The 22,800-nt window shown below is 36.0% G+C and overlaps 1 protein-coding gene across 5 annotated transcripts in view; it reads left to right on the top strand.

Moving 5' to 3' along the window:
- DOCK4 (dedicator of cytokinesis 4) overlaps window positions 1-22,800 on the top strand; it is a 243,807-nt gene that overhangs the window by 118,708 nt on the left and 102,299 nt on the right. For all 5 annotated transcript variants that reach the window (XM_062609561.1, XM_062609562.1, XM_062609560.1 and 2 more), the window contains exons 9-13: window positions 5,755-5,836; window positions 6,460-6,520; window positions 8,420-8,552; window positions 10,072-10,160; window positions 21,402-21,527. In XM_062609561.1, coding sequence (XP_062465545.1) covers window positions 5,755-5,836; window positions 6,460-6,520; window positions 8,420-8,552; window positions 10,072-10,160; window positions 21,402-21,527 — 491 coding nt within the window. The remainder of the gene's footprint in view (window positions 1-5,754; window positions 5,837-6,459; window positions 6,521-8,419; window positions 8,553-10,071; window positions 10,161-21,401; window positions 21,528-22,800) is intronic.

Raw genomic sequence — 22,800 nt, 5'->3', positions numbered from 1 at the left:
GACTTTCCTATTCAGCAGCTGTACAGGAGCTGCTGCATGTGACTTTGCAGCAAAATAACTATATTTGTGGATAAGTAAAATGAGGTGGATATGGTAGGAATAAGTTTCTTTTAAAAAGCACAAGCATAGGCTAGCAAGAAAGCGCTTTTGAAAGGGTTTGGGTTTATATTTTATGGGGAGACAGAGCCTAGTTTTAATCATATCTGTCATATGCTGTCAAATCAACAAGTACAGAGGGGTTGTTGCCAGGTGTGTTAGAAATCAGTTGTATTTCATGATGTATCCATATTCAGTGAAACAAATATACCTAGCTATCTACTTTCTCAAGTATCTTCTGCCTGTGATGGTTGGAGTAAGGGTGCTAGCTAATTTAGATCTTTGATCTGATCTTGTGTAGATAGATGCTTTTTTAAAGCAGACAGACCAGCCCAAGCAAGAGGAACCTGTGGTATTGATCAGGTCATCTGCATTAACAAATAACTTTGTTATTGTTCGTATTGTAGATATTGAAAAGTAATAGGAGAAATAATTGTTTTTGATTCCAGTGATGAAAGCACTGCAAGAGGTGACATGTCTTGCAGCTGGTGGAGCTTACACAATTAGTTACATTCAGAGAAGAATGCAGTGTTAGAATAGTGGTATGTGCACCAACCACGATGTGTTTGTGACAGATTTAGGTAGTGAAGAGATATATTCACCACCAGTAGGTTTACCGATCGTCTTGCTGGCAACACGTTGCGGTCACACTGGCTACCAGCAAAAGACATGTTAGTGTCAGCACAAAAAACTAGCCTTGCTGTTTGTAAATCCCCAGATGGTGATGAGTTTGTAGGAGCCCAGGTGCTGTTGGAAGGAGGGGAATTTTCTTAAATGCTGTTGTTTCTCTTCACTTTTACCAATAACTCCTATTCTCTTCAAGCTTAATTTCCATCTTTGGGAAAAGATACAGCAAATCTGCTTGTATCCATGCTGTTACCTCAGTCAGTGACTAGGATAACAATCAAGACTGTAATTCAGCTTAAAGGATCTGTAGGTCTGTGCGCTGATAATGCTGCGCTGCAAAATGTTTATCCTTTTAAAGCTCTGTTGTCTTCCCTTGGCTCACAAAAAATGATGTAAGATTAGCGCTTCCTAACTCTTCAGGAAATGTGATGCCACCTTTCTCTTAATATAAAGGTGCAAATATCTAAAATAATAGAGTGCCATAAAAATGAGTTTCTTCAAGGCTGTCGTCAATTAATAGGTAGGAGATGAGAGCAGGAGCTTGATGTAGCTGCATGCATCTGTTTTAGTTCACCTCCCTCCCATCTCTCTGTCTGCTTTCCCCTTTTTATTAACTGTACAGCTAACAGAGGGGAATTTGGCTTCTCAGCATAAAACTAGCATTTGAAAATAGTGTTCTTCTTCTCCCTTCATGTTGTCAGCTTGAAGATAATTGCTACATCATTATAAAATTGTCTTGTTTCATTTATTTTTGTTAGTGTTAATGCTTTGATCTTTGATCTGATCTGATTGGCTGACATTTTTATAGAACTCATTCTGCCTTTTCTCTCCCCCTTTGCTCATTGCACTTATCTTACAGTTAGAAATTTGGATATGGTTTTCGTAAGAGCATAGCAGAGATAAAATACAGGTACTGACTTACTGTGAAACAGCTTGTACTGCTAAGGCATATTGGCACATGTATCAGTTATCCTCTGATGACAAAGATACTTTCAAGGCTTTATTATCTTCACTTCACTAACTTATGACATGTTGTACCACATTTCTCTGCATTTCACGGAGTATGAGGATAACATTTTGCATCTGATATTGGGGTTATGAAGTCAATGAGCCTTTAGCTGTGAATGAAGTCAAACCAGATTCAAGTTCTTAATGAATGTCCATTAATGGTATTCTGGTATGTGATAAATTTGATCTGATGAATTACGTGGCAGTATTCTCTTGTTATCTCTCCTATTTGCTTTAGAAATCACTGTAATATATATTTAAGTAGAGAGTATTTGTAAAGGTGTCTGAAGATGAAGCTGTACGGAGAACTATGACTATTTAATGACATAGCTTTACCACATGAATTTGGCATGTGGTATAAATCTGGCTGGTTCATTTTTTCTGATAGTGTGTTTATAAATCATGGAACAAGCAATCTGTCTTAGACTGGGAAGATGTGACTGGTAACATTTTCTTGCTAATAGTAAGGAAATAGGGGGGTCACTTATGAAAATAGAACAGTCTGTGGCTGTATTTCTTTTAAGTGGAACACATTGTTACTTCACTAATACACGGGATGTTACAGTACAAAAATCCCTTGTTGACCTTCTTAAATTAATCTCTCCAGCATTAGTTATTTCCTTATTTTCAGTGGGAAGACAGCAGAGTTTAAGTGTGTACAGCATGTTTAAGTGGTAAGATTGGTGCTCACAAAAAATTCATTGCAGTCTAAACTAGAATAAAATCTTCTAAATACAAAAGGAATGTATTTCTGCTTTGGGGTATTGCTGTGTGTGTTTGCCATATATGCATGCGTGTAACTGCTGAAAAAACTGCTGTGCAGTAAGATACTAAAGCTAGATTTAACCCTCTGGAGTTTTTGCTGCTGTTTGAAGCCAAGCTTTCATATCCTGGGAATTCTGTCTATTTTGTTTTAGGAAAGCTGTTTACTTTCCTCAACTGTTTTCTAACCTGTTTGCCTGTATAGAAATCCACAGAAATGGTGTATAAATGCACATGCTCTGTGTACTTAGATAAAACATTGCCATTTTTTTCTCATAATCTCAAAAGTCTGACTGCTTGCATTTGCTCCCTGATAATGTTCAGTGATATGTTGTCCTGGGTTCAGCAGTAGCAGAACTGCTGAACCCAGGACATATGTTCAGTGGTATTGTGATATGTTTCAAGAAAAAAAAAATCGAAGCACTGAACAAGCGTTAAGATTTTTGCCTTTTGTGTTTCTTGTATTCAGACCCATCACCACTGGGTCCTATGCTTCAGTCAAACAAAATTTCAAATTCAAATGAGGAAATTAGATCTGCATAACCATTACATGTGCAATCAGTGCATTTCTTTGTGGCATGACAAAAGTCCTTGGCTTTTAATTGTGTTGTGAATAATAATCTTATGATCTGTGAGTATAAGCAGAGCTTGAAAAAATTCATATCATAGTGGATAGTGAGTAGGAGTCTTTCAAAAGACGTGCCTTTGTTTCTTCAGAATGTAATCTTCAATAAATGTATAATATGCTCCTAGTCAAATTCAGTATTTGCCAGTTCATAGGTAAACTGTGAAGATACATTATTCACAGCAGGACAGTTTCTTGTTGAATGGCATTTTATTTTGAACCCACAGGTCTAGTGATTGCTTTAAAGACAAAAAAGGTAGTGAGTACACATGTATTACTCTTAAGTAGTTCTACAGACTGAAGATATGATGGTGAAATGTAGAATAACCTTGTATTAGGCAAACTTCTATTTGGCATGCCAGTGCACTGCAGGCTTCAGTGCACAGAAGCTATATTGTTACTGCTAGAACAAATACTTTGTTCTTTTTATTCAGTTTTGCGCAATTCCCAACATAATGGAGTCCTAAACCTTCAGCTACTTTGGTAATATAAATATTAGTTCTTGCTCAATGTACAATAAATTTGTGACACCTATAAACAAAAGCTCTCCAATTTTTACTGTATTTTCCAAGACTTTAAATGAGCTAAATCTAAATGAAAGGGAAGAATTATTTTGAAAACCATTTTTACATCAACATCAAAATACCAGCTTGTTTCTCTGTAAAAATATACTCGCACAAGCAGTCTTTAAAACTCAATTTTAAAGTTTCCATGGAGACCTAAGCTGCAGAAGTTGGCTGTGTCATAAAACACAGTTTCTGAGAAAGTACCATTTCATGCACTTTGAGGTATTTGAGTTCAGCTCTACTGTTCTTAGGTTGTGCCTTTTATGCTGTCTGATCAAAAAGCTACATAGCTGAGAAGCACACAAATGTTTTCAAATAACCACAGTGAAAAAGTATAAGTGTTTGTCGGTTCAGCCTGGATAGCTGGCACGTAAAAAAAAATAAAAATTAAGCATTCCTCATGTGTAGCTCTTAAGAAACGTGCTCTGAACTGAACTGAAGTGAGGCAGCAAAAGGCCTCACACTGTGCATGAGCTCTGAGAGGCCAGGCTGGGGGAGTGGGGCTTGCTCAGCCTGGAGAAGCAGCAGTTTTGAGGGTAGCTAAGTTACCTCTGTGTACCTACAAGATCAATAACATCAGTGGTGCATGGTGGGGTAATGAGAGATAACATATGTAAATCGAAATAGGAGAAGGTCCATCTGGATATAAAGAAGAAATTGAGGACAGTTAGACACTAGAATGTTTTTTTCCAAGAGTGGCTGTGTGGTCTCTGTAACTGAAGGTTTTCAAGATCCAAGTGGCTAAAGCTCTGAGCAAGCTAATCTGACCTTATAGCTGACCCTGTGCTGAGCAGGAGGTTGGACACTGAGGCCTTCTGAGGTCCCTTTCAATGTGAATGACTGATTTCATAAATGATCGATGCAGATTTTCTACAAGGCAAATGTTGGTGTAATGAAGATTTAATTAGTCTCTGTTGACTTGGATCTTATCCAACATATTCCTAGTGATTTTCCAACTGCATTTAAAAAAGCTGTGGATGATACAGAACAGTGGTAAACCATGTTTAGCCTCTGGGATAAGCAGAAGAGGTGGATACAGCTGAGAAAAACCTAGTTACACTTTGAAGTTTTGCTTCTCATTTGAACATCACAGGGCATCCTGTGCCACAGGCTCAAATGTCTGGCCACTGAAGGGGTGAAGAGAAACATATATAATGACACTTCTGCCTTCTTTGCTTTTCCCATTTTCCAAATCTTTGACTGCAGAAATATGACTATTACATTTCCTATGAGGCTGCATCTTGGAGAAAATTATCCAAAGCATGGAAAGTTTGCTTTATTTTTGTTTTGGGGTTGGCTTGGTTTTGGGGTGTTTTTTTTGTTTGTTTGTTTTTTTCATAAACTTCCCATGCATGTATTGCCAAGTTTGCTCAGAGGTTATTCATGATGGACCTACTATCAAACAGGAATGTTTCAAAAAGTAATTTCTCTTTCAGTGGGGTATTATGCCCTCTTCTATCCTGAAATAAGAAATCTCTGTATCTCCCTTATAGCAATATTAGTACTTACCTCATTTAACACTCCACAGTAGATTGCAAAACAGAATTCTGAAAATGAAATTTGCCCTAATGGAGCTTCCAGGAATTTTACAAGACTGCTAATGTCAGTGCACTCTGGTGGTATATTTTGATAGAATTAAGTAGGAAAAATGTCCCTTAGGATTATCTTCCCATCTATGAAAAAGAATGTTGGTTGAATACAAGCATGGCAATGTTGACATTTTTTAGCAAGAATCGGTACCAACATACTACACATCTAATTTCGGTCCTAGGATAAATGGATTATATTGCTTGTGTTTCTCTGTGTACTAGGATATACAATATCATTCTTCCAAATGACAAGCATTATTCTATTTTATATTAAGCTTTTAGTAATTTTGTTAGGTAATTAAGTAAATCGCCACGCTTCACTAGTCTTTCCCTATTTTTATTGATAAGGCTGAAACTTTTAAAAAGGAAATGTTTCATTCTTTTATATCTTGAGGAAGGTTGCATCTGGAATTAAGATCCAAATGAGATGTACTTTGCAGAAGTGTTGTTCAACAGATGTGTCATAATTTTTTTCTTACAGTGAAAGATTTTTTTTAAGACTGAATAGAAATGGTTTGCCAAAATGTCCAGAAAAGCCTGAAAGGCACTGTTCTCTCTTTGTGGTAAGTTCTTCCTATTCTCAATCTTTGTCGTATTGAAAATAGAAGCTGAATTAAATTGCTATTCTCTGTGGGATTCAGAACTGCTCCCTGAGCTTGTACAGTGTTATGAACATCATCTGTAAACACCGGTTGAAATATATTGCTGAACTCTCAACTTGAATGTTTTCTGGCAATAGGTGGACAGTCATCTAAACTTCAGTGTGGGTGTACATACCAGTCCTTCCTGTAAGAAGGACCAGTTAGTTTTCTTCCATGTGCTTTTTTTACACTTTTTTCTTAGAATGTGCTCCACTCTCACTTTCACGTTCTTACTTTCTTTACTGAATCTTACTTGGAATTGTACAAATGTATTGCTGCTGTTCAAGATATGCAGTAAGTTTTCTGTATCCTCCCACTGATTTTGCTGCATTACAGCATATTCTAGCCCATGACATTTTAAGACAGTTGGTTTGTATGCATGACCGCCAATTTAAAGTGTTAAAGGGATGATTTCTTAATGCTGTATAAATGAACTTGCTGTTCGTTTATCACTTTCACTGGCAGTAAAAGCAGTGTGTAAAGATCTCTTTAAATGTCACATTTTAATCATGATTCAGAAATAATGAGGTTCTGATCTTGCGCAGGATTTGGGTAGCAGTGAACTCAGGAAGGACATTTATATCACTGTGCACATTATCCGAATAGGTAGGTATAATTGTGAGTAGAAATCTTAATTTTTTTAGTCATGACAATAAATAAAGAAAAACTGTGTGGGATCATCTCTGGGACTTGTTAGATTAGTAAGGCCTTTAAATATTTTTTTTTTGGGAAAAAAATCCACCTGGTTTTTGATAGAAAAAATGCTTTTGATTACTCAGCATTTTTTTGTGTGTGTTATTTTTCAAGTGTAATGATAACTGAGGTTAGATGCAGGATATTTCGATACTGTCACATAACAAAATGAAAGTATCAAATATGAACTGTGTTAAGATGATGGAGTTGTCACTGGGGAGCCCATTCTTGTTCCAAAAAGAGTAATTTCAAGCATCCTTTGTTCACAGAAAAACTTGCCTGGAAATTTAATGTACCTAATTAGTGATGCATATCTGAAATTGTTCAGATTAATTTTGTCTTCTACTTAACCTCTTTAAAAATCAGGAGAGAGAAAGTCTCAGTAATTTTAATCCCTGATGCTACAGACAGATATCCAGTCTTCTAGAACAAAGCAAAAGAGAAGTGTACATTTGTGTTAGGTGTTTATTTTAAGAAGTTATCCTCTGGGCTGTACTGATGTGAAACAGTAATCTTAGTGTCTGCTTCTGACCTCTTAGCTATACTGTTTTCTTTGAAACTGTCTCTAGTTGCATCAGTGCAGTACTAAGTATAACTTTTCTTCCTTTTTAAAAGATATTCTGGTTTGAAATATAGTTGCTTTAATTTGTGCTGAGTTCAGAAAAAAACTTGTTATAAAGTAAACACTATTTTATGGCTTTGAGGAATAATTTTTCCTGGCATTTTCATGCTGTTTTAGTGTTTCGACAGAATATCAAAATACCATGTTTTAGTTTTATTGGCAAGCATTCGGAAAAGGTATAATAAACTCTGATGTAAGTATATTTGGTAAAGATAAATGCTCTAAAGAAGAATAAGGTCTGGAATTTTTCCTATTGTGTAGTTTTCATATATATTCTCAGTCAAGTTTATAAATGAACCGCTGAAACATTAAGAATTTAAAATAAGATTTGTATGCTGCATAGTGTGAAAATTAACAATTACTCTTCTAGCTGCTATGATGCAGAGGAATATTTGGAGTAGGCATTGCCCTGCAGCGACTGCAACCACAGGCTTTTCTTGTCAGAAATTAAGACTTGTTGGGAAAGATACATAGCTGCCTGTGCACAATTGAATAAAATGCTTAGAAAGAGCAGTTTCAAATGCCAGGAACACAATGAGAAGATTGATCCATTATATTTAAATCAAATAGAAAAGGCTAGGAAAAATATTTTGTTTGAAATCTCTTTTCCTTGGCTGCCTTCTTTCTTTCCTTATCATAAATTGCTCTTCTGCCCTTTGTCATCTTTCCTCCTTGTGTTCCATCTCTACTTCATTTTTCTGCAGCTGGTCGATTATCCCCTTGCTAGCCAGTTGCCTCTTTGGAAGCAGCACTTGATTATTAAATTGTAATGGCTCCATCACAACACCTCTCATGTAAATCATGGTTACCAGCAAACACAGTAAAACAATTCTTATTGAACAGCAAATGTTGAACACTCCGTCATGTCTGAACTCTAAATTAGATTTGATGATGTCATGAGTGTGCTATCACTGGCTATCAGAAATGTGTTTGTTGAGTGGAGGTCATGTGAGTGTGAGCAGTACCTCTGATCTGAGACCTTTCAAGATCACCACATATTTAGTGGACTTCTCGTACCAGTTGCTATCCTAACATAGTATAAAGACAGACTGGCTTTGCAATGAGTACACTTGACATCATCTACTCAGGCCTTTCACCATACTAAGCTGGATTGCTGTCTGTGTCCCTTTTGTGTTTTTAAGAGAGACAATTACATGCATTATGCATCAAATATATATTTTGTTTGGCAGGACGAATGGGAGCTGGAGAAAAGAAAAATGCCTGCAACGTCCAATATAGACGGCCCTTTGGCTGTGCAGTCCTCAGTATTGCAGATTTGCTGGCAGGAGATTCAAAGGATGACCTCGTCTTAAAAGTATACATGTAATGAATGCTTTTTTCTTTATTTTTGTAAGTAACTTAAAGTCAGTTTTCATCAGAAGCAATGGTGTTAAATGTGGTGCAAATAAATAGCTGTAGCTCCTTCTCTGTTCCAAAAAGGTATAGTGGCTAATTTGTGGGGCTTTTTTGGTCACAGTTTGGACATTTTGGTTAGTTCTACAGATGTACCCTTTATCTTTAATATTATCCCACTTTATAAACACATCCTTTTAGATCCCTGTGTATGTTTCAGCATTTTTCACATCCCTGTAAGCGTTTCTGGAGCTCTCTTTTTATAGCAACAAGAAGTGCTTTTAGGACTTTTTAAAATTCCTTGTGCTGCCTAGGCAGCCAGTGGAGGTACTTTATAACTACACAAGAAAGTAGGCAGAGTATCTTTTTGTGAAATGAAGCAATTATATCATGGGAATAACAAAGGTGTATAAAGCAGTGAGTGCTGGAGAGTGAAAAATCAAAAACAGATTTTAAAATGAATAGCTGATAGTAATTGAAAAAAAGTTCTATTTGTCTGGTTGTAGCAACACAGTGCCTGTAATTTCCTGCTGATCTTCGACATCATAGAAGGAACCATTTCATAGAGGGATCTATTCTAAGCATGTAGAACTGGGGCACATATTGTCATGCACATGAGGAAGTTCTGCCCCTCCCAGGGTTAACACTCAAACCTTGAAGGCACAGAATTCTTTCAGGTAGCCTTTCTTCTCTCCTCTGTATACCTCTGTGCTGAATTAGAGCTGCTGGAATCAAGAGCTGCAGAAAAGTAATTTAGTGTGACAATGTACATGTGGGCCGGCTCTTTTGTAGACTCCTAGGACATTAAAGTAAAATAAGTGCTTGTTATTGGTTAACAAATAGTTAGATTTTTCTGCCTATGATATTATTCATTTCTTTTCTTTTTTAGTTTTTTTTTTTTTTTTTTTTTTTTACAATCTTGGCTGTTTGTTTTAAACTGACAAAAACAATGGAAGAAGAAATGCTTGATGCTAAGACTAACTCTAGTCTAACCCATGAAAAAAATGATCATTAGAACATGGTCAGTTTTTCCTTATGGAAAAGCAGTTATTTTCTACATGTATACTGAAATGCCGTTTGCTCTCCTGAAGATCACATCCTGTTTTAAGTAACTTTGAAGCATACAACACAGATTTTTCTGTCTGCTAAGACCAGCTCTGAGTCCTGTGTTTCCTCCTGAGTGTCACAGGATAGATTTCTGTGTGGTTTAGAGGTGAAGGTCAGATCTATACAGATCATGAACTTGGTCATGGCTGAGTTCCTGAGCATAATTGCTCATATCTTTCTCTCACCCTTTGCGACATGAAGCAGATATTTCTAGGGTGCCTTTGTCAAGACAAAGAGACAGGCAGTTTCGTGGGGCTTTATTAGCTCCTATTGTGTTACTAGTTTTATGAACAAAAGAGGCTTTGTTTAGAGATAGGTTGTGAAGCTGGTTTGAAAAACTTGTGTTCCTATTTCAGAGTTAAGAAAGTTATCATTTTTCTAGGTGCAACACAGAGAGTGACTGGTATCAGATCCATGAAAATATCATTAAAAAGCTGAACGCACGTTACAACTTGACAGGCTCCAATGCAGGTGAGTAAGTTGACGTATTTCTGTTGGCACCCATAGGATTTTCTTAGTTTGCAATGGAAGTGGCTCTATTTTAGAAGGACTTGTCTATGAATTAAATATTTTCTCACATAGAGAAAAATACCCAGAGGAAAATATATGATGCTGCCATTTGGGTGTATGTTTAAGAAGGAAATAAGTGACTTTTTTCAAGTAACTATGTAATATAAACTTTTATTCTGCGCTGAGGAGCTACTGTTTGCTGTGGAGATCTGTTCACATGCAGGACTGATCAATTTGTTGATCCATGTAGCTTGACATTTCCGCTTCACATTTTCATCAAGAATATAAAATTTGCCATTGATGTTGTACGTTAAACTTCAGAAGAAAATGAACTGGGAGCTACCTGTGCAATCTCTGCATTCCTACTGGTAGCTCTGCATTCCAGCTGATCAAGATGCAGAGTTGATATTTAAGAATTTAACCAATAGTCCTCCAAAGTCAGCCATATGTTACTGTAACTGCCATCAAAATAAATTCAAGTGTGAGACTTAATAAATGGGAGACAACTGACCTTTGTTATCGTAAGCTGAAGTTTGACCCATAGAAGATGCTGAATTTGCTTTTTTTTTTCTTTTTTTCCTTTTTTTTTGTGGTACCCATTTGCTAACTTCTGAATGCTCTCATCCAGGAATGCAGTCAAACTTGAAATGAAACCTGAAATGGAAGCTTATGAGTCTTTTTGTCTTGTATTAAAATATGGTTTCGTCCCTGTGAAATGTTAGCTAGTTGAAATATCGCTATGGAAAAATCTCATATGAACTCATTTTCCAGATTGTACTGCAATTGTAATCCCTTCCATGTAGTAGACTTCATGCTTCTTTAATTTGTTTTCAAGCATAATGATTATCTTGAAAATGTATGTTCAACAGTCTTTAGTGGATAACCAGGAAACACATAACTGCTCAGGCTATTTATCAGGACTGAAGTTATTTATTGAACCCTTTCTAACCCTGTCATTTTCTTATATAGAATCTAACCACATTTATACATATATTTCAGGTTTAGAGTATCATGCATCTTACTGGACAATAAATATAAAATCATGTAGTGAAAATACAAAAGCACATTACTAAGTATCATGTTCTGCTTCATAAATCTGTCAACCTTATTTATGAAGAGCAACTTATTCTTGGTTATTCTGACTGTCCATGCAATACCTGCTTACTCTGTGATACATCCATCACTTATCCTATTTCATTCTCATGAAATGAGAGTTCACCATTAAATTCCCAGTGGTCCTAGGAGACATTGGATAAATTTGAATACTCTTTAATTATGTGAATATTTGACATGAAAGACGTGGGACATGAGTTTTTTTTTCCAGGGAAGTGGTAACTAAAGCTAGCAAACTGAACATCAGTTACATTTTAGAGCTGTCTAGGGGAGGGAGGCAAAGAGACAAGAGCAGCACAGAATTCCAATAGTGCATGTGAAGGTTGGAGAGGGAAGGAGGAAGTGAGCAGTAAAGTCAGTTGGAGAACTGAGCATCTAAAAGATGAGCTATGAAAGGTTATTTACATTGCACACGTGACATGTGTTCTTCTGTGACTACTTGCAGCCTGAAAAAAATGTTTAAATGTTTACGAGGCTTTAGCAATGCGTTCAGCTACTTCTGCTGACACCTCATGGAAAATATTGTTGTTACAGTACTTTTTATTTTTCCTTTGCTGTCTTTTCCTGTAATAGTATTGGAATGCTCATTCTGAAGCCTCATTAGCCTTGTCTGCCCCCTTATAGTTGTTAAAAAATGAGAAAATCTTGCCTTATAGGAGACATGGGTATTTTCTCTTTCTTGGGAAACATTGCTGGTGTGAGCCAAATGTAGGAAAACTTGAATTTTCAGTTTATATTGCACTTGCCCTTTTCAAATCACCTTAAAAATACACGATAAAGAAAACACAGTAAACACACAATAGCAAAGATGCTTCAAACTATTGTCTGTCCTCTAGGCTCGTTTCCTCTTCACATTCTGTCCTGTACAGTTTCTTTCAGCTCAGGAGATTTTCACACAGTCTTTAGTTTCCAAAAATTCCTATCTTCCACTGCTGAAATAGTTTATCAGATAATTCAAAATATTCCTCAGAAAAAAACAATTCTCTCAGTTTTCTGGGGAAATCTAAAAAGGAACTCAGAATGTACTTTCAGCATGTGAAATACATATTGACAGACAATAGCATTTGTATTAAGCTTTCAAACTTCCAGTTCCACAAAAAGTACTTTATCTAATTCAACTCATGACAGCTCTTAAGTACAGAATCATCTTGAATCTTATTCTCAGCTTGTGTCTAAAAAATATCAAATCAAAGTGAATTGATAACACAGCCCTCAAAGGATCAGGGGACAGTTGTTCATCTCCTTTCCTGTTAGTGGAATGAGGAATGAGACGACTCAGTCTCATGGGTAATTTAGCACCCTTTGCTGGACTGGAAACTGGAATGTGTTTTCTGAATGAATTTCCAGCCTAGAGGCTGGAGTAGCAGGTAGTGGATCAAGTTACCATGTACTACTAGTCTTTGCAGCTCGTGTCAGGTATTAGCTTATTGGAAACACCACATGTTCTAGTGTAGGAGATCAAAATGTAAATGCAAAAGCCAAATTGTATAGCCTTTCCTGCGTTTAGTAGCCCTGTTATTTCTTACATCGAGTTTGTCGTATTTGTAGAATAAATAGGACTAATATCTGCAGTGGAGCTGGCTATAAAAACTATTTTTCCTATAATATTTTTTCTTAGAATTAGAAGCCAGTTACTTCATTTTAAAAATGAAAAAAAATCTGTGGAAAAAATATTATTCCTGCATAGAGATCACATCTAATTACATCAGTCTTACATGGAAAATAACACATTTCTATTTCTGTATCTGTAGGAACAGAGAACAGTGAAATGCATACTACAGATAGAGAAAACAGTTACTGGCTTCTCTCAAACCATATAAAATCATCCTTTATCCCATTATGGTATATTTTAGAGTGAAGCCTAGCCAAAGTTATTGCTTTTACATCAAAACTTGGGCTGCTGTCAAATGTCAAAATCTCTTTGTAGGGTTTGCAATGTGGGTCATAGTTGCAGATCTTATTCTTTGTATGTGACTGTGAAACTACTCTGGACCTTTCTTGGGACTACAGTAAACTGCTTTGTAAACTGTGATTGATCATAAAATAGCTGCTTCATTTGCCCACAGAATTACTGTGTCGTGAACCGGTTGATATTTAAAATGGTTTGAAGTGCATTTTAGTGAGAGGAGCAAGAGAACAAAGCCAAATGTGGTCATCATTAAACATGGTTCTATAAAAAAATAAATAAAGAAAATCGTGAATGCTACTCCATTTGTACATACTTATGCAGCATCATGGATTACTTCTGATTTTTAGTAAGATTTTATCATGTGCAACTTTATATTCTATTCTTGCTTATAGCACTACTTCTTTTCTTCCCCCCCCCCTTCGCCATTCTTTAGACTTTCAAAAGTTGAAATGTATTTTTTTTATTTAGTACATGATAATGAAAGGACTATCAACTAATTGGTGCTGTGCTTTAAGTGTTCTAGTTGTAGCAGTCCTTTGGGCTCTGAAGGTAGAGGGTTCTTGTCCATAAAAATTACTTACTTATGACTATGAACAAGTTACATTGTTAAACAGTGATGGTTCTTACTGTAATCCCTACTTAAACACTAACAGCATCTTCCAAGTAATTGAGACATGCCAGATGGGAAGCAAAATATGCATTCCCTGCTGGGAACAGCTATAGTTGTTAGCCACAAAAAGGAGATGCAGGCTCACAGTGGGGAACTGACTGGAGCGGTAGTAGTAGAAAATGAGGAGGAATCGGAGCAGGATTGGTAACGTGTTCTCAATAGAGAAGATAGAGCAGAATGAAGTACCTAAATATAAGGTTACTCGTGAGCGTATGATTAATCACAGAGAAATTTTCTGATGGTTGTCTTTTCTCAGCAGGGGTCACAGATGTCACTGGTGCTCTGAAATGTGTTTTGTGTATACACGACTAACATTTAAACAGCAAGTGCATTTGTTTAATTACTCAAGTTCTGTGACTATTAATCTGTCAGTTTTAATCTTTGTCACATTTTGTGACGAGATTTTGTGACAATGTGTATTCCATTTTGATGTGTTTAAGAATTAGTTGTCACTGAAGGCTGCAATTTGAAATACATTTAAAATAAGAATAGTGCTCGTATGTGCTTCACTAAGTTAACAATAAACTAAGGCATTTCTTTTTGTTCTCAACCAATGCTAAAGCTGAAAGATTAAGTATGTAAAGATTTCGCACATAAATTGTTCAAGATCATTTGGCCCCAAATGACAACTTTGACATATAAAAAAGCCGGTTTTAGAGCAGATTTTTAGACAATGATTTGTAGAACTTGTAGTAAAAAGTACTTACTTAAGTACTTGTAGTAAAAGGTACTTAAGTACTTTTCACAGGCTGGGCGATATTGTTTTGCAATCTTATATAAAGCCATTTTCTCAAATTCAGGAGTAACCAAATATCTAAAATTTGTAGCTTAATCTAGCAGGTAGTATTAATTATGGTAGTTTTGTGAAAAGATACTAATCCATAAAGGTGGCAGACTTTTATAGACCAATCAGATGTAATTTTTTGCATTTTTACAGCAGTACAAGCTTGTATTGTTGTTGTGAAAGTTCTGACTTTATCATAAGTTCAAGGTAGATTTTTGGTGTACTGATCTGTCCTTCATATAGCGCGACTTACAGACTGTGCTGGAGATGACAGCTTTAATAAAATTAAATTCATACTGTCATATTGGCTATTGCTAAAAGACTTGGTTTTAGCAAGGAATTACAAATGTGCAGTTATGATACTGTTGGGGACATTTTATATCCAGTAGAAACTATGACTTGCTGTTCATCCCAGTATTGTGATTATAGAATTATGGAGTCATTTAGGTTGGAAAAGACTTTTAAGATCATTGAATTCAACTATTAACCTAGCACTACCAAGTCCACCCCTAAACCATGTCCCATCTACACATCTTTTAAATACCTCCAGGGATGGTGAGTCAACCACTTCCCTGGGTAGCCTGTTCCAATGATTGACAACACTTTCAGTGACAAAATTTTTGCTAATATCCAATCTAAACACCACCACCAGTTCAACCTGAGGCCTTTTTCTCTCCTTTAGCTTGTTACTTGGGAGAAGAGACCAACACCCATCTCACTACAACCTCCTTCCAAGTAGTTGTAGAGAATGATAAGGTCCCCCTGAGCCTTCTCTGCTCAAGGCTAAACAACCCCAGTTACCTCAGCTGTTCCTCATCAGTCTTGTTTTCCAGACCCTTCACCAGCTTTGTTGCCCTTCTCTGGACCTGCTCCAGCATCTCAGTGTCTTTCTTGTAGTGAGGGGCCCAGAATCGAACACAGCATTCGAGGTGTGGCCTCACTAGTGCCGAGTATGGAGGGCATGGTCACCTCCCTACCCCTGCTCCCCTTACGATTTCTGCATGTGATTGAAACGGTATCCAATTTCAACCTGGAATTTGCTGGCTAAGGGTACAGAATGATAATAGCTGACTCATAGTTCCATCTTGAGTTGGTTTATGTCTTAGTCAGGTTTTTATCAGCCTTTTCCAAAAATTCATCATGCTTGTTACTATTAAATAGTGTTGACTTCCTTTAGTTTATCTACTGAAATAATAGAAAGTTGTAAGACTACTTAAAATGGTAAATTGTAGAACATATATGCATGATATTAGCTCCTTCAAGAGTTTTATTTACAAATTCATCACAAATGTTATCTGGGGCTTTATTTTGGTGGGCATTTATTTTTTACCACTTTCTTTAGGTCCCAGTTAAACTGTTTCTTTATTTGAAATAACACATAATTGGAATGGAAGTACCTAAATTTCAAGTACTATGGTGCGAAGGCTGTTTGCATGGCAGAGCTCCTCTTCATAAAGGAGAAAATAGTGGGGTTTTCCCTGAAAACTTTTGTCTGTTATTTGCACTAGAAGCAATATAAAACATGTAAGAATGTAAAATTGTGTATTTTGTGCACTGCCTGATATTCTAGTTAACAAAACAATGTGCAAAAATGTAATTTAAAAAAAAATTAGCAAGATGATTGGAAGGGGGCTTTAGGGATGCTGGGGATGGATTATTCGTTAAGGACTGTGGTGATAGGACAAGGGGTAACGGGTTAAACAGGGGAAGTTTAGATTGGATATGGGGAGGAAGTTCTTTACTGTTAGGGTGGTGAGGCACTGGAATGGGTTGCCCAGGGAAATTGTGAATGCTCCATCCCTGGCTGTGTTCAAGGCCAGGTTGGACAGAGCCTTGGGTGATATGGTTTAGTGTGAGGTGTCCCTGCCCACGGCAGGGGGGTTGGAACTAGATGATCTTAAGGTCCTTTCCAGCCCTAACTATTCTATGATTCTATGATTTATCTTTCCAATATAACAATGTAGAGCGGAAATGGGTATTGACATGCTGTGAGTATTGCTAATAGAAAAGGGCATTAGTGGGCTTTTATTAAGGTAAGAATTGGAGAAATTATTTCTGAAGGTCTTTATAGTTTGTATAAGGAGGTTAGGCTAGATGCTTGTTTGTCATTCAGCCTTCTGGTCCTTTAACCTTCATCTTACAGTGATTCTGTCAAGAAGTACTTAAGGCTTTACTATCTCTCCTGTAAAGAAATTCCAAGCCAAGTTACTCATGATAATAATGCTTTTAAGTGTTTATCTTCCATGTGAAGAAGAAAAAAACCCTGACTTTCCACACTTGAGGGCATTTTTGGTAAAAGCTTTAGGTACAAGAGCTTATTTAATTCATGAGCTCCAAGAAAATTGTCAACATTTTGAAAAGGCTATTTTTCTTACATTCTCTTTTACCAAGCTAAAAAGCAGTATTTAAAGCTGAGGAAAAGACAAAGAATTTGGAGTTTCATTTGATAATTGAAAGTAATCAAAATAAAGACTTTAACAAAGGCTGTTGAGAATTGAATCTACCTCTCATGTTTAAAAAAAAAAAACAAAACAACACTTTTTTTCCTAAGCTGTAATTTGTGGGATTTACTACACAGATTTTGCTGTGGCCAAATTGCGTAAGATTTACACAATTTTTTTTCCCAGATCACATTAAATCAATAAATCATTTGTTTCCCAAATCCAATGTGGAAATCTACTGATTTTATCTCTGCACTAGTAATTTGGCCACTTTAAATACTACCAGGAATGGGACCACATGTATGTTTTCAGAGTAGTTTTAACACCCTTAGGCAGCTTTATTTGGACAGATGCCGTATTTTATTACCTTTCTTAAAATACAAACAGTGCTGAATAGCATTCTGTCTGAGGTTTTTTTTTCTATCAGCTTCCTGAGCAGCTGCTAGGCATTTTCTTCTTAATATGATCTAGGATTCTCTGCTGCCAGTAGATAGAAGCTGAATGTAAATGTTTTCCCTTCCCCCCCCCCCCGAAGCTCAGATGCAAATAAGTGGTCTGTAAGCATAATAAACAGTTGCCTTTTGCCATAACTAAATGCAGAAATCAGTAATGCAGTTCAAAAGCTGTTTTAAAGTGAAATGACAGATCTAACAAAAATCTGGAGTGCTTATTCAGCCCACTTGTCAATTTTCTGTATTATTTTTCACCTGAATGATAAAAATAATCTGTGGTGAACTATGGTGTGAGTTAATTGTGAGGAATTTCATGTGCTTGCAAAAGAAATAAAAGCAGATCTGTTTGCAGTGCCACACAGAGTTTTGTGGTAATATTTTCAGAACTGGAGTAAATGAAGAATAATATTTAACACAAGAGGGTTTAATTACCACTAGGAAAGAAATTGAATTTTTTTCTGAGAGGACAAAGCTACGCTATGTTCCTAACTAAATAAAATGTCAGTCCTTTAGAGACTGGATAATCTTTTTCATGTTATGTTTTAGCTCCTAATATTCTGGAAATCAATAATCTGTAGTTTTGAATTTTCAGGTAGATTCCAGGTCTCATAAATGGTGTAGCGATCATATCAGCCACAGCCAGATGCAGTGTACGGTGGCATGCTGTAGTTTTCTGCTTTGCTTTGTCTGTGCACAGCTGTTCCATCAGATGCTCTAATTTTTTCTACAGCTGATAATTTTATTGTGTAGTGAATGAAATGAGATGAGAAGGAACTGATGTTGACATACATCATCAGAGTGGCATAAATTAAACTAAAGGGTATTACCTTTGTTATATGACAGAAAAGTTATCCATGTTTCCACAGGAGAAATGTTAATGAATTTGCTTTCTATTTCTGTATGCAAAAAGAATATCTCTGCAATCTTTTTCCAGGATTCTTTTTCATTGAGTGTCATATTCATATCTCCTACATTGATATTGGGTCCTTAATGCAGGGGAGCCTAAATTTCCTTGCAAAATTAGTGGAGATTTGAGAGAGCAATCAGAACACTTAACTGGGGATCATCTTCTTTTCATCAATTATATAAAGTCCGTACCCTCGTGCCTTCAGTGTTTTTACCAGATGTAGCAGATCTGCTTCCCTTGTCAATTCTCTTTTCATAAGCAGCTGGACCCTGAGCAGCAAGACCATTAACTTGCAGCCTTGGTTTTCAGAGATTGTTCAGACTTCCTTCCCTGGGCATCTTTGCTCTGTTTCTATTCTGCTTTATTTTCACTCTTTCCTGTCATACTGGGTTATTTGCACTGTATAACATTCTTAAATATCTTTGCTATCTCTAATCCAGTGTTCTTCATTATTCTGAAGAGCTGGGGGATGAATTCCAAAGATGTATTTAAACTACAGGTAAAATGACTAAGACATGTTTTAAGTGTGTTCAGTGAGAGATTTTCTTGATGCGTTTGGATATAAAAAGATAACTCTTCACTCTCTAACAATGAATGCTGTGAAATAGAGAGCTAATACCTTTCTTGCCTTGCATGATCAAGTATTTCAGATCCTTGACAGGCAGCTTATTTCTCCGGTTAGAACTGTTTTGACATTGATTTTTTTTTTTTTTTTGGCATTTATCTCATTTTTGAGCTAATTTAAGTTCATCAAGGAAATCTGCAAAATTTCTACACAACAAGAACTGTAGTACGAATTGAATTTGAGGTCTTCAACTTTTATGTAGAAAACACAGTAACTTTGCTCAACACCAGGTGGTGTACAATATCTGATTAATGCTGTTGTGATTGATGTGATTTGGAGCAATGGCAAATGCTTTTCAGGTTTCCAAGGAAACAGTGCACTAGGGGCATATGGGGGTATGAATTTACATACATATGTATGTATAATGATTTCTTAAAATATAAGAGAAACAAGATTGGAGTTGGGCTAAATATCCATATGTATAAGTGAACTATACCCAGCCTAGCTGTTCCCATCCGCAATGAAAAACTTTTCACCTGCTCTAACAGAGTCTGAATTTTGTCCATATGATTTCTTACCAACCTCCTGTACTCTCAGCTGGCCACATCACTGGTATGGTTTGTTTTGTCTTCTCATCTCCACCAAAAATAATTGCAATTAATTCCTAAAATTTGCTTACATGGTAACCACAGAACAAGTTCCTACTACTAAAATAATTAATGTACATGCCATTAAATACAGTTCTTAAAATAGAATAGACTTCACAGTGTTTTTCCTTGTAAGATTTGTTTGTGTACTCAGTTCAAGATGTGTAGGTGAGCTGTTTTTCATAGGAGAATGAAAGTCTTGTCAGAGTATCACATTCTCTGGAATTGCTAAAATAATAAAATATTGGTGGAGGCAAGAGGAAAAAGATAAAAGTTGTCATGTAGAATAGAATAGAATCATAGAATAGAATAGTTAGGGTTGGAAATGACCTTAAGATCATCCAGTTCCAACCCCCCTGCCACGGGCAGGGACACCTCACACTAAACCATATCACTCAAGGCCTCGTCCAGCCTGGTCTTGAAAAAGTAATTAGATCCCTGATCTCTTTAGGGCAGTAGCCTGGACTGACAGCACTTAGTATAGATTTTTCAAGCTTTGATTTAAAAACCATCAAACTTCAGGTAAATTTATTCAGTTAAATAGTAACATGACTGTAGGGGGAATTTCTTCCAAAGCTGAAAGGACTGATGACCTTGTTATTCAGTCTGCATGTTATTTGTGTAAACTTAATCTAAAGTTAGTTTTGAGTCCTCTGAGTTGCTTGTTTATTTCCAGTTGTTCAGTGTATATGAAGAGTTTGCTCTTGTTTTCTCCTTGATCTGTATGTTGGCACATGATATGCTGCAGTAATGTTGAAGGTTAGGATAGACTAATCTGTACAAGCTGTATCATCCTGGCACTTGCCTTATTTAAATAATCAAAAGGCATGCATTTTGTTTTTGTTAATCTCAATTAAGTATACTGTTTGCAATTTATTTGCGTACTGCAGATATAATTGATTAAGTTATTCTTCCTTGGTTCTAGAGGGATAAATATTGGAAAATTATTATATGGTCACCCTTACATTTTGTATGTCTTCTTGCAAACACAGGAAAGAGCATAATTGATTAAATCTGGTGAATATTGAAAAAAAGGTTGTATTTTCAGTCATTATGGTCATTATGAAATTACTGTGCTGAAGTGAAACATATTTTATTATGCTATATTGGTTTATTAGAGTTTGTTTCTTCAGATTTTGGGTTAATAAACTGTATAACTTTGTATCAGGTTAAGTGATGCATTGTAATGAGACTTACAAATTTCTCCCATAGATAGGGACATTCCGTTTCCACTTTTTCTTGTGTACCAATGAAGACAGAATTGTGTTGAAGGAAGTGAAAAATTTAAATGGCAGCAAATATTGATGATTGATGTTTCTCGGAATTGACATTTTTTCTAATTCTTTTTCCAATTAAAGCCTCAATCCATCCTTGATTATATTGAGATAATTTTGATCCAGTGTGTTATCATAGTACAGTTACATATCAGTAATAATTTGCTAATGTTTTTAATGGGTATTTGGTTTTATGTTGTTTTTTTTTGTTTTATGGTTACTAATCTTTATTGATTTCTGGTGGTTGTTACCCTTCCCAAATGCATAAAAAAATTGAGGTGGGTTGGCTTGGTATTTTTGAACTTCCACTGAACTTTTTGAGTTCTCAGGAATGTCTATGTAATGTATGAAAATGCAAATGTATGTAATTTTTAAGTAGTAGTTATGACTATAATCTGTCTTAATGTCTTATTTTTTCTCATTTTTCTTTTCATTTTCAGGTCTGGCAGTTTCTCTTCAATTGCTTCATGGAGACATAGAACAAATTAGGAGAGAGTATACATCCAGGTTTACCCATGGAGTATCCATAACAAGGAAACTAGGTTTTTCCAATATTATAATGCCTGGTAAGTTAAAAAAAAAACAAAACAAACCAGTAAGCAGAAAAAGAAAGAACTAATGAGAAATTATTTCATTTTCAGCTTCTTTACAAATTAATACTGTAGACTAAAACTTCTTATCTCTTTGGAGACTTTTATGTTAGGGTTTTTTTCAGATAGAAGAAAACTGGGTCCCAGTGGCCCTATTGCATTATACATTATATAGTTACAATGTTACATTGTATAGTTACTAGTATATAGTTACAATGTATAGTTACTATGGCATACAGCCCTAGCAGCCTTTTTTGAGAGGTGGAGCCCCACTTTATAAGTGAGGATGACTGAATGCAAGACTGCTGATCTCTACTCAGAGAAAGAGATAACCAGCAGAACAGTCTGTTCATAAGAGCTGGTAGCTTTCCAAATAAGGATTCACAGAATTTCGCTGACACTGTACAGCTTCTGGTTTCATGAAGTTTGTGGGTCAAATACTGGAAATTGAGATACTGAAAATAGATAATAATAGGGATGTAGAGACTTTTTTGCTTATATTCTATGACAAAATATGTGACTACTTAAACAGATGCTAAGGAAAGAAAGATTGTGTCAGTATGAATGTGAAGAAGCAAATACAGAAAGAAGATTACAGAATTATCTATAGTTTCATCCCTGAAATTAAATTTCTAAAAACTTTAATGGGCTGCTGGAAATTATAAGGGAAATGTCTCTTTAAAGGAAAAGCATATTTGCAAGCAGACTAATTTGGCATGATTATGGTGTTGTGTTGGTGCTGAGAAATGTTGCAGGGAGGAGCTCACATCTTACTTTCAGCTGAGTCCACACACAATGCCTTGACTCTCGCAAATGTAAATCATCCTCATGACTTGCAGATTTTTAACAGACACTACCTTCTTCTTATAAAGATCTGTCTTTTCATTCGTGTGTACCTAAATCAGAAATAAACTAAGGCTCTGAGGCAAGAATAAATAAGCTTCAATACTTCATTAATCAAGGAAGTATAAATAGGTATTTAAAACTCATTACTGAGACTCAGCTTTATTTATAGGCATGGATTTCTCTTGAACTTCTTCCTGAAACTTGACAACTGAGAATTCACTCTTGTGTTTTTACTGCCAATTAAACATCTGTCCTTCTGCATCTTGTTCAGTATTACTAATCACTTAAAACATGCACAGAACTCAACAAAACAGTTTTAGAATTATTTTGAAAATACTCTGCTGGTGTAACTGCAATATTTAGAACAAGAAAATGTGTGAGTCACATGCCACTTCATTTGAAC

Source organism: Pezoporus occidentalis, unplaced genomic scaffold (assembly GCF_034315485.1).
Source record: "Pezoporus occidentalis ecotype Australia unplaced genomic scaffold, CSIRO_AGI_Poc_V1 ctg14, whole genome shotgun sequence".
NCBI classification, from domain to species: domain Eukaryota; kingdom Metazoa; phylum Chordata; class Aves; order Psittaciformes; family Psittacidae; genus Pezoporus; species Pezoporus occidentalis.
The sequence above is the reverse complement of the archived record's forward strand: the minus strand, read 5'-3'. Positions and strand labels throughout refer to the sequence as shown.